The sequence below is a fragment of the Drosophila melanogaster genome, chromosome 3L (assembly GCF_000001215.4).
Source record: "Drosophila melanogaster chromosome 3L".
Taxonomy (NCBI): Eukaryota; Metazoa; Arthropoda; class Insecta; order Diptera; family Drosophilidae; genus Drosophila; species Drosophila melanogaster.
The window spans coordinates 11,246,840-11,259,154 of NT_037436.4; the positions used below are offsets into that span (position 1 = coordinate 11,246,840).

At 36.7% G+C, this 12,315-nt stretch overlaps 1 protein-coding gene and 5 long non-coding RNA genes across 7 annotated transcripts; 3 read left to right on the plus strand and 3 right to left on the minus strand.

Annotated features, from left to right (window-relative positions):
* Positions 1–45: 45 nt before the first annotated feature.
* Positions 46–393, minus strand: lncRNA:CR44714 (long non-coding RNA:CR44714). The gene has a single exon (NR_124875.1). It is a non-coding gene; the product is annotated as a long non-coding RNA:CR44714 (long non-coding RNA).
* Positions 114–384, plus strand: lncRNA:CR44713 (long non-coding RNA:CR44713). The gene has a single exon (NR_124876.1). It is a non-coding gene; the product is annotated as a long non-coding RNA:CR44713 (long non-coding RNA).
* A 171-nt stretch (positions 394–564) lies between the features above and the next one.
* On the minus strand, positions 565–1,258 carry lncRNA:CR44715 (long non-coding RNA:CR44715). Its single transcript, NR_124877.1, has one exon. It is a non-coding gene; the product is annotated as a long non-coding RNA:CR44715 (long non-coding RNA).
* A 31-nt stretch (positions 1,259–1,289) lies between these two features.
* lncRNA:CR44717 (long non-coding RNA:CR44717) lies at positions 1,290–4,162 on the plus strand. The gene has a single exon (NR_124878.1). It is a non-coding gene; the product is annotated as a long non-coding RNA:CR44717 (long non-coding RNA).
* On the minus strand, positions 3,611–4,029 carry lncRNA:CR44716 (long non-coding RNA:CR44716). Its single transcript, NR_124879.1, has one exon. It is a non-coding gene; the product is annotated as a long non-coding RNA:CR44716 (long non-coding RNA).
* Positions 4,163–5,467: 1,305 nt separating the features above from the next.
* Positions 5,468–9,333, plus strand: scyl (scylla). Of its 2 annotated transcripts, none has more exons than NM_206321.2 (2): positions 5,468–6,121; positions 6,864–9,333. In NM_206321.2, the coding sequence occupies exons 1-2, from the start codon at positions 6,052–6,054 to the stop codon at positions 7,634–7,636; spliced, it is 843 nt and encodes a 280-aa protein (NP_996043.2). In that variant the 5' UTR covers positions 5,468–6,051; the 3' UTR covers positions 7,637–9,333. The 2 variants fall into 2 exon arrangements, with proteins under 2 accessions (NP_996043.2, NP_648456.2); NM_140199.4 differs by having other exon boundaries at positions 6,864–8,404.
* Positions 9,334–12,315: the final 2,982 nt, after the last annotated feature.

A 12,315-nucleotide genomic window follows, 5' to 3' on the forward strand; every position in this document is an offset into this window, starting at 1 on the left:
AGTTAAAGTTTAAGTCTGTTTATTAAAAAATGCTGCAAATTCATTAACAAACGCCAAAAGGCTGTCCACTTGGTGCACAGTAAAAAGTTAAGGAACGATTAGAAGTATCTGTAATCAGTCGTTCTGCATTATTTTACGTATCTATAATTTTAAAATAAGGTGCCATGCACCGATAGAGTTTTTAATCAATAGAGGTTAACCACCCATAATATCCGTTTGACCGATAATGGTTACTATTCCAGCAAATCGTGTGACTGTAAACCGATTTTAGCACCTGAGATTTATTGATATCGATATTAAGATTATTAAGTTGATTGCATTTGAAAGTTATAAATTTAGGATCGTAATGATAAATATTTCATAAGGAACTGATTAAATAATTTTAAATACTAAATTGCAGATACATATGTAAATACATATTTATAAACATTAATGCTATTTCGTAAGTATATACAAATAGAAAAAAATAAGATATATATACTGTATTTATAACCAACGAAAGTTAAATAAAGTTAAACTCATAGGCTCGATTTTATCATTATCAATATTATTTTGGCCCCCTTTGTACTGCTGCATACATATATGAAAGTGTGTGTGTGTGTGTTTTTGGGGGGCGCGTTGACTGCGCGAAACGAGTTGGAAAATCAAGATATATAGATATGTACGTACGTACGTACGAATGTATGTATTTCACTGGCTGCGCTTGGAGCTGCGCTGCCCGCAGAGACGTCGACAGAGGGCAGCGGCTGATTTTGTGTACACAATGCAAATACACATACAGTTGCACATAGTGCTGCTGGTTTGTGTCGGTGCGGGGGGCAGTGGGAGGCTCGACTCAGAAACATCTGATGAGCGAAACAGCTGCAAGCCCAATGAAAGAGCAGCGGGAGAGCCAGTAAAATTACTGCAAGTTTTGAGCAGCGAGAGACAGAGAGCTGTGCGATAAATGCATGAAAATCAGCTTAATAATATAGCAAACCATTAATTAACGTTCAGTGCATTTAAAAATGCAGCAAATAACTATAATTATGGCACTTTTTAGCAGGAAAAGCCAATAAGAGAGCCTGTTCCAGTTAATATGTTTCGCCGACCAGCTCCAGCTGAGAGCAAAAGAATCAGCTGTGAAAGACGAAGTGAGTGAAAATTGGAGCGCAAACTGGGGGATGAGAATTTTTGCTAAAGAGAACTTAAGAGCGGCCGTTACATGTGAAACTCTCTTGAGTGGTTTACAAAAACTGAAAGAGCGCACGAACATACTATATTTTTCACTCAAACGTGTTTCAAACCAAAGAGATTTTCATACAAAAATTATTACAAAATACAAATTATTTAAATCAGACGTGTAAAGTAGCAAGAGAAAAGAATCTCATTTTGCACATAAATAAATAATAAATAGGCGATTTATTTGCATAGTTACTTTTTCGAGGCGAAACACATAAAGTAAAGGAAAACTTCTGGCCAGTTTCTTCTGCGAATTTCGTTTGCATAAATCAATTATGCATCTGTGGGACACTTTTCTCCGCAGACATTTCAATTCAATTGAAATCTAATTTGTGCTCTAATTTTAGGCATTTTCTTTCCCCGAAGACAAACTGCCAAATCGTTTTCTTTTTTCCTGGCGGAAAATTGTCGCACACCATCTCGTTCGCACTCGCACGTTGATTCGGTCACGTCGCCGGTGCAAAGGAAACTCTGGCCGCTAGGTGGCGCCACGCATGCCGTTTTGTATCTCGTTTTTTGATTTTCGTTCAGCAGATAAATACATTTTGCAGCTAGTTACTTTTCAGTTGAAAATTAATGGCGAAAGAAGTGAATATTATTTATTTTATACAAAATAAGACTTGCATTGTATCTTAATCAAATCAATTTGGTATTAAGCAAATTCTGTTTATATGAAATTTATCTTACGTTAACTTTTTTCTATTTACCTAATACATCAAAATAGATTTCTTCATTTTGATTTCGTTAATATCAACATCTCCCATTTACGAACAGTGCATATCCGACCACGTCAGCGATTTTTATCTGCAAAATGCGAATGATTTTCGCTTTTCAATTGCAAATCGTCGTTATCGCAGTGGATCGATCAAACACCTTTATCAAATTAGCTTATCGCCATTTGTTTTCCATTTCCATTTGGCTGTCTGTCATAAATTACTTGCCAAATTCCTTGGCATTAACTTTGGCCGACAGCCCGGAAACATAACTGTGTACATACTTACATATGTATGTATGTATATGTATCTGCAGCTAAATCTGAATCTGAAGACTTCCCGGGCACAATGAACTTCCCGAATTTCTGCTCGTCATAACTTTTCTACTTCTATGTTGCTTTTTTTTTCTCGAGCATTCCGCGAAAGTTGATCTCCCTGCGTTAGATAGATGGATAAATGGATAATTTGCTCAGCGTTTCATGTTTTCCTCTTGTATTTTTCACCTGCTCGTTTCGGCGAAACATTTTGGCAGGGCCTCCCCCTCCTGGAAAAAGCAAAAAAAGAAAAAACAAAAACAAAATCAACTTGTTCTTGATAATTTTCTTGGGTTCTGCACACGTTCAACGATTTTCCCCGCACTCTCTTTTCTCTTATTTTTTTTTTTAATGAAAATTTATGCATACATATGGATATGGGTGTGTGCCGGTGTGAAAATGTGTTGTGTTTAGTAAAACTAATTTAAATTTACAAATTGCCTTCGAGGGGGCCACAAGAGCGAAAGCCAAAGCCAAAGCGTAAACTTTGTGAAAATTGCTTTCCCGGAAAAGCGGAGAACACACCGAGGGAAAGTTCTCTATACATATGTGCTGCTACGGCTGGCCATGTATCGCAAAGTCACAAAGGAAACAGTTGGGAAAGTGGATTTCAATCTCACAGTTGATTGATTTACCTTGCGAAATTGTTCAAATTTAAATTTTCTACATTAAAGTCATTTGTGTACTGTTTATGAATAATGGGATGGGGAAAACAAATTGCAATTGAGTAAACGAAATAAGATACTTAACTCAATTGAAAGTGGGCGATACTATAAAGTGAATTAAATAAACCTAATTAGTAGAGGTTTATATTTTCTAAATTACTAACTATATTTTCTACATCTTTTTTTTTGTTGTTGAAATTATAGAAATGACTAAACAAAAGGCGTCACCAGCTATCTATTGGCGAAAATAAGCAAGCATATGCCCTATAAGCCAATTTATACCCGTATATATCTGGGTGTTGGCCATAAATTTCGCTGATCATTAACCCATGAAAGTCGTCTGTTGGCCGACCTGAATCACAGTTCTTTGTTGTTTATTTTTTGAGAGGCTCGTTTTGGCAGTTTGTGGATTGCCTGTTTCTAATCAGCTTGTGGGGGAGGCGGCGGCGGCTGGGGGTCGCATTTCAAAGATTGCGAAATTTCAAAGAGTGCTCAGGTTTATCAATGAATTTCAGTTTCAGTTCGGTTCACTTCGCAATGTGACAAAGTCAGGGGCCAAAAGTCAAACAAAAGAAGTTCTCGTTTCAATTCATTTATTATCTGACAAAACACATCTACATAAAGCTAATGTGGCACGAAAGATATCCCAAAGATACACAGATACAAGCACATATGCGTGCCTCATGGAATTTCATTTCAATCTGAAAGAAATTTGATTTTATTTATTTGAGCCAGCATCACCAGAAGACAAGTTGGATTTCAGCTTTTCTTCTTGAGTTCCTTTATTTTTTTTTCGGGTGGGCAGGGCATTCATGAGATACATTTCAATCTTTCGTTTTCAATCTACGTGCAGCATTTTCAGCTTTGGTCAGCAAACAACAATGCCGGCTAAAAGCGAAGAAAAAAATAAAATCACCATCAAGATGAAGATGGCAGGAAAATGCATTCAATTGAAAGGAAAGGACACACAGCCATGGATCATGATATGAATATGAAATTATGCCACATCTCACATTTTCATTTGCTGATGAAATTCTCCATGAATTCATAAGAACAGCTCCTCGAAATAAACGGATGTGCGAGTTTCATATCAAAGAGCGAGCATAAAATTGAAATTATGATGAAATTCGTCACTGGATCGAAAGAAGATGTTTATAGATTTAACACGTTACTTGTGGCAAAATGAAAGTTCCTGGAAAATTATTTTATATACGGAAAATTTGCATATTTGGAACAAAGTGGAATGTATAATTCGTAATGATAATATGAAAGAAATGCATTTAACGTAACATTACCAAATGTAATGATATGTAATGAAATGTTTCACATTCAGCTTTATCAATAAAATACGCACAGATTAGATAAGCAACAAAGACAGCAATCATGAAATATATGTTTTTGTGAAATTAAACATTTGTTAACAAAGGATTTATTGCATTTTATTTTATATGTGCTCCAGTTTCGCCATATGTGTAAGAAAAGTATATATTTTATTATTTAGTTTTTTTTTAGTAAACAACAACCGGCCTCAAAATTTAAAATGTAAATTTTCAAAGTAGTCATTCTATAAAAAAAGCAAAATAAAAGCATAATAAAATAATAGTGGCCTGATATTTCACACCTATTCCAGCTCGTTTTTCAAATAAATTTGCTGTTTTATGGAACCAATTTACTACCAGATTAGAATAATTTAATTGATTACATTTTTTGAAAGTCATTATGGTATAAAAATAGAAGAATTTTATGAAATTGAACCGAAATTTATTTTTACGAATAACCATAAAAACGGGCACAGAATATTTTATTTTATTTTATCAGAATGTTAACTTCGAGCGTTACAAACAAACATGAAAACTAAAAGGAAATGCACACAGGCAGCGCTTTTATTAAATATTTAATGGAAGTAACGTTTGCACAAAAACTTTGATTTAATATTCCTCATAGGGATTTTCCTGCGACTTGATGGGTTTTTCTCTCGAGATTTACTTTTTTGGTTGCCGAAGCGCGGCGAGCGCTGTAAAATTTGCATTCGCCCGCTTCCGTGGAAAAGGCGAAAAGGAAATTCTGAAGATACATTCGTATCTTGTAGCTGGTATCTCTCGTATCGTTTCGTATCTTTTTTTGCGGCCTGGCAACAGCCGCTATTTGCAGCATGTTGCAACTTGCAACTGAGTTTTCGTTTTCGGAGTGGAAAATTTTTTTTTTAGCCTGCCAGTAATGCCGGGGTGGATTTTTGTTCTTGCCTCTTTTTCAATTCACTTCGTTCCATTGCATTTGTAGTTGTTGTTGTTGTTGTTGCTTTATTCGTTTCCTTGCGGGAGAACATTTCCAATTTTCATCCTTTTCGTGGTTTTCTCTCAAATTCGGGGTTTTCTTTTCCTCTTTTCGCGTCACGTACGCCGTTTGTTATATCCCTCTCTCTCGCGCTCTTGCGCTCTTGCGCTCTCGTGCTCTTTCGCCGGCATGAGCGCGCATGAGCGAGACGGCGGACGCAGAGATGAGTGAAACAGCTGTAGCGTCGATGAGTATAAAAGGCGGGCGCACCGGCGAGAAATTCATAGTAGCTTCGAAAAAAACACTGAACACAGTACACAAGAAAACAGACTCTCGCAGCCAGAAAATCAAATGAAGCAGCAGCAGCAAAAACGTGCATAGCCAGACTTTTTCCACTGCTAAAATTTTACAAATCCAAAAAGTTCAATCATTCAACACTGTTTCACGAAGAATTCTATGCTACTGACGTTATATTTTTAAACTAAACTAAACATTTAAATTTGCCATCAAACAAATGCAACGGACCAACGCCATTTAAGTGATACAACAAAACAAATAAAAGTTTAAACAACATAAGTGCTGTGATTTCCACTACAAAACAACAACCAACCAACCAACCAACCAACCAACAACAACAACAACAAATGTTAATTTAAACTGCAACCAGAACGTAAAGAGGAAGAATTTAAGCAATCAGCAAGAAAACAAACAGCAAATTGTGATAAATTAAATAAGCTTAATTAAATTGTAAAAGTGATATACAAAGAAGGCGACAAAAGCCGTCGGAAAATTGCGAGCGAGCGAGCGAACGAACGACTTTCGATTCGATTCGACTTTCCAAGCCAACAAAACACAGAAAAACCGATGAAAATGGATGTTATTGCTCGGGAACAAATCATCTACGGTAGCCTGCAGGGATCAAACAAAAATAAAGGTAAGTGTACCGAAAATTCGGAGAGAAATTTGTGTCTATAGGGAAGAATCGGGAAAGTTCCAGAAAGATTTTAAAACTTAAAATAAAACATGTGTTTCCCAAAATGCAGTCTACTTTTATCAAATTTGTGTATAAAGCGTACATATTTTTAAATGTTTTTTGAATACTTAAACTGTTCTTGAACTTGTGTATAATTTAAATAAAAAAAAAGATGAACAACAACTGCTGTACAAAGCTCCTTGAAATTTCATCAGCAATTAACTTTGTAATTTACATTTACACAAAAAAATGCATAAAAAATCAATTTGCAATTACAAAAAGGAAAAATGTCATAAAAAATCATGTTAAATTGTTCGTCACGTACGCAAATTGCAGCAACAACAAAAAACTCCCAGCAGCAATAAAAAAATGATTTTTCGTTTTCTTTTCGTCTCTCTGGCCCTCCGTCTTTTTTAACGTTGCTTTTGCCTCTGCTTCACGTTTGCGTGCTGCGCTTTGAACTCTCGTTCGCTGTTGCCAAGCGGCTGTTTCCTCATTGCCTAGTTGTTTGTTTTTGGCTTCCGTTGCGTTATTCCTAATTTTTGCCAGATGTAGCAATAGAATTTAAGAGGTGTTTTAAGATTGACTAGTAACATTCGTCACTACATTTTTACACTCTATGAAACTTAATAGTATTCTACCTCGTTTTATTACCAAAACCTTTTACTAATCAATCGTTTTTCCTCCTTTTCAATCATTCCAGATTGGACCAGCAGACTGCCACCGCCGTCGGCATACACTCTGGACCTGATGTCCAAGAAGGCCAAGACGACAACCGGGGGCAGCAGCAATGGCAGCAATGCTACCGCCACATCCACAACCACATCCACATCCAGCAGTATTAAGCACAAGCAGCCGGCGGGCAGCAGCAACAACAATGTTGGCCAAAGTCAGAGCAAGAAGACAAAGCCCAGCGGCAGCTATAATAGCAATAGCAACTACTACTACTACGCTGCTGACGAGGAGGAGGGCGGTAGCGCTGACTATGCACTGAGCAACTACGATAAGAAGGCTGTCGAGGAGCTGTCCCTGCGATTGCTCGACGAACTGAGGGCGGCCAAGTCGCGTCATTTGACCTGTACGGAAGTGTCGCTACCCTGTGATCTCACGCCGAGCGTGGCCCGGGAAATAATCCGCGTGTCGGAGAAGGAGCCCCGCGGCATACGCGGCTGCACCATCTACATTGAGTTCGAGGATGAGCCGAAGAATTCGCGTCGCATTGCCTCGATCAAGGTCGATTCGGATACGGTGTCCACATTCGAAGTGTATCTGACCCTCAGGCAGGATCATCGCGGCTGGACGTCGCTGTTGCCGCAGTTCATGAAGAGTTTGGCCCGCACGATCACCATCAGTCCGGAGTATACGATCACCAAGAATAAGCTATATTCCGCTGATGGTTTGGGTGCACGCAGGAGCTATAGCTTCGGCAGCCACGCCCATAGACCCAGTGCGGCCATCGCCACGCCCACCAACTAATGGTGATCAGCTTGATCTGTCAGATATGCATATGTTCGTATATGTGTCTGCGCGAAACAAAAAAAACACCACCCCTGTGATGATCGAGAGCAGTAGTTTGTTGCAGTTTGAAGTGCAACAACGAAGCAAGTATTCGAAGCCACCCCACCTACACCACACACACACACACACAAACACCTTTAATACACACATACATACACACAAACACACACACACACACACACATACACATTAGGTTACGCCAACCACACTCTCATACTAATACTATATATGGGACCGTAAGGCCCGATTTTTGTAATTGTGACTCTCACCACCATTTTACTTAGATGCGTAGTGCTATAACAAATAACTAGAGTTTTAAGTTGTTTCTCCTTTTTCAAAAACGCAAAAGCAAGAAAAACAAAACAAGGCGACAAGAGCGGAAGAAAAGTAAAGAAAAAAACCAACATGAAATTCAAAGACGACAGCCCCACGAATCAATCCCCAGAATCATATTTCTGGGGCATTCGCTTTGGGGCTCGCCGGTCGACAACTCATGAATATGTGATACTGTTTAAGATGCTAAGAGTTTTTTGCCGGATGCACCAAAGTCCGGCAAAAGACGTTGATAAAATTACACATAACACACAACACAAGAAAATACAAACACACACACACACAAACACGCAAACACCCCATACACAACAAAAACCACAATACAAAAGAACAGATTTTTTTTTAAAAATTGTATGCTATATAGTAATAAACAAAGAAACCAACAAAACAAACAAACTTGATCTTGGTAAATTTAAAATTTAACTTTAAAACTGAGAGAGATGAGGGCCTCGAACTGTGAAAGAGGTAGATGATCACACGCTCCAATTTTAGTTAGACGCAGCTTGCTGCAATAAAAATTTTTTAAATTATTAATTAATATTAATTAAAACCAACAAATTTTAGGATTTTAACAAATTTTTATATATTATTAAATGTATAGCGCGTACTACACAAAATAAAAAAAATAAATAAAAACACAAAGAAAATCCACAACAAAAAAATAAAAACGAGAATAAATTAAACTTAAAAAAAAAATCAAGCATAAAATTTAAGGCAATGAATATCTCAGTAAATGTGAAAGCGTAAAAAATTTGTAAAATTTTTTTGTCTGTGTAAAAACTCCCAATGCGATATGAAAACAAAAACTTAAATGTAGCTGCAAAAATAAAATCAACAAATCGTCAAATAAAATGTGAAAATTTAATTAAATGCAATGCGATATAATTTGTAAAAATTACAATTAACGTAATGAGGAAAACTTAATGTTCTCACAAATACATTAACACACCATTCACACATCCACACCAACATACAAACACACACGAAAGTATCTATTACCAGCAAAAAGTATCTATCAAAGCGAAAAACCTATTTATTACAAAAAGAGAGAGAGAGAGAAAGAAATAAACAAGCAAAATACGAAAAAAATACATGTATTAATTTTTTATTATTAAACAAAAAAGAAAAAACAAAAATATATTGTATTTAATGTTAAGTTTTTTTTATTGCGTAAAACAACAAAATAATTGTGAGAAATTTGTAACCAAAACAAAACAAAACAAAAAATGTGAAAAAAAATCCATACCACACATACAGAGCGAAAAACAAAGGCAAAAAAAAATTACAAAAATAAAAGCATATAATTTTTCCTGCGCTAGCGGAAAATAATTGTGGAAAAAATTAAAACAACGGCTTTCTTTTCTGCCAGCACTGCTGGATCCCAGGGGCGCTCCAATGGAGCCAAGGGGGTGGAGAGAGGGTGTGGGGCGGGCAGGGGCGGTTCAGCTTGTTGCGGGTGCAACTTTCTTTCAGCAGCCACCGAACCACTGAAAAGCGGCAACGCCGCTTGCCGCACAACCCGTTACTGCCACGGCCATGGCAACTGCACTGCGAGAAACTCTGCTCTCTAAGTGGCAATGCGGTTAAGTTATACACTGAAAGAAATCAATACCACAGGAAAGCGAAATACGTTCAACAAAAGCCAATTTCCATTGAATTCATATGAACATGAAATTGATGTTTTAGTAACAAATTGAAATGCATCAATTATATTATAACTTATTTTTTATTATTTTTTAAACTGAATAAATTTATTGAGCACATAACTGATAATTGCAGTTACAACCCGATTTCATCTTGAAGTTAAAATTATTTTGGTGGATAGTTCAATCTACATAGATCTATGCATACTTGAAGCTTTGCTATATAAAAACTATTAACATTGAAAATAATTGGTGGTATCATCCGGTTTTTTTGAGTGCACCACTGCAGTAGTTACACAAACGGCAACGGCAACAATCGCTGCCTCGCGATCAGCAGTGGAAGACAATTGGGCAACCAGTTTGGGCTAGGCTTACCAACTTGTTGTTGGGCTGCGATGGGTACTATGAACTTGGCTGAAAAGCGGCAACGCTGCAATTGGCCAAACAGGCTGATGTTACCCCCAACCAGAAGTGCAGGAATATGAATAAATCACAAAGGCATGGGCTTGACAATAATTTGCCATAAAAGTAATCTTTAAAGGTCAAAATATGCCAGAGGTTTTTTTTATCTCAAGCTCATTTATAGAAGTCCGTGCTAAAGTTTTAAGTACATATATATAGATATAGCTTTTAATATATATTAAGCGTTATTTTATTAAAGATAAAGGCTCAAGCCTGAACTTTAACCAGTATATGTAACTTAATTGGATTTTAATTGGTAATTGGATTTTAATTAAATAATAATATAACTGATTGTATATCATATCCTATATAATGCATCATAAATCATATTTTTAATGATATATCTATCATATCTACCTATATCTATCTATCTATCATTTAATATATTTTCTATAAAGAAACTAAACTGTGATTGTTGTACAAGTGTACACCACTTAATATTCCCAACAAAAACAAAAACCACACTGACAAGGACTATATCAATGTGTATTTCAAAGATATTTCACAATTCGCCTACCTCAATGAAAGTGATTTTTCCTTTAATTCGCATACGGACTGTAATTGCGGCAAGACGTGTGCCATATTTCGCTAGAACATCGAGTGTAGAAAGTCATTTAAAATGCTGTCATTCTTCTTGTTATGTCGAACATCTAGCATCCACCTCAAGTCATTACCAAAACGAAAAGGAAAGCGGTCCAGGGGGCAAAACCGCCAGGCATTTTGACAATTTCTTTTTTGTTTTTGGACCAATTGCGATATTCGGTCATTTCCCAGAATAGAAAGTCGAAATGAAAAGGGTGCAAGTGTACGTACGCGCGAACCGTTGACAACAATATTTGAATAAACACTCCGGCATATGTACATAGATCGTATGGGAACCCAGACATATATATATATATATATATATATACATATATGGTGTATAGTATAGAGTAGTACGTGTTGGTCGAAATGTACGCGGTGCGGTTATTGTGGGGTTTGATGGGGCGAAACTACAATCAGTTCCAATTAGATGCGAAAATAGAATTCAATTGTCACGTCATAAAAGATTTAATTGAATCAATTTCACGTCACAATTCGTTGGCGTTTCTTTTTTTTTCGGAACATTTTGTTATATTTTTAAGTCAGTTTGGCATATTTTTATTCATTTCGTATTTTTATACGAATTTTGAACCTACGAGACTCTTTTGTTTTTCCGCCAAGTTTGTGATTCTCAAGGCAATTTAATGATGCCCGATGACGCGTCTGGCGCTGATAATTTCCTTGACTTTGTAATTTATTGGTGTTTTTTAAAAATATTTTCGAGTGGACTGCGCAAGATAGTTTTCGCATTCACGATAGCACGTTTCGATTATGGACCACACGCGTTTCCCAGAATTCCAAGTTGACCACATTTTCGCTGCGTGTTTTCCCATAGTTTCATTTACATATATCTGTTTTATTTTTTTAAGTTGCCTAACTTAGAATCCAGAACATCTAGCACATCTGCACGGTATTCCCCACAAAAAAATTCCGAACTTTAAGACGGAGTCTGTCGCATATTTGCTGTACTATTTAACCCATTGTTTGCTCCTGGCTTTGTTTTAAATTTCTCCCCTTTTCCCCCCTCTCACGCTGTTTTCTCAACGCGTTCCATTCTAAACTGAATAAATAGATTGGTGTGTCACTTTTGTCAACAATTTGCATGCATATTCTCCAATGCGGAATTTCTGTTATTGAAGCACACAAATGTATCTATATTTGTAGACATTAAGAGAACAAAAGTGGCAGCAAATAAAAAAAAAAAAATATATAGCTCGAAACACAAAAAAGATGGCAAATATTTGGTCAAGTCCTCTGGTTTTTGTTTTTAAACAATTCCGCTCTTGGAACTACACATCCCACATTTGTTGGCTAATTAATTTGATTTTGTTCCTCAATTTCTATATTTCTGGCCATGGAAAGTCTCCAGCTTTATTGGATCTTCGGCACGTGTGTTAACCCCGCCGAAACTAAAACTAAAAATCGGTTCGATTCAAGGGAGATTTGCGCAGTCTAAGTTTTTGGATTTGTCACATCAACTTCGGTCGTAGGTGGACTTGTTTTGGACATGTTCATTATTATTTTTTCACCGGCACGTGGCTGAGAGAAATTTTCGATCGTTGTCACGGGGGGTATTAGAATATGTTCTAGCTGTCAGAAAATCATACAAAAAAAAAA

Coding starts and splice junctions, on each gene's coding strand:
- scyl (NM_206321.2), top strand. CDS start 6,052: ATGAAAATGGATGTTATTGCTCGGGAACAAATCATCTACGGTAGCCTG. Junction 6,122..6,863: donor GGGATCAAACAAAAATAAAG/GTAAGTGTACCG, acceptor CAATCATTCCAG/ATTGGACCAGCAGACTGCCA.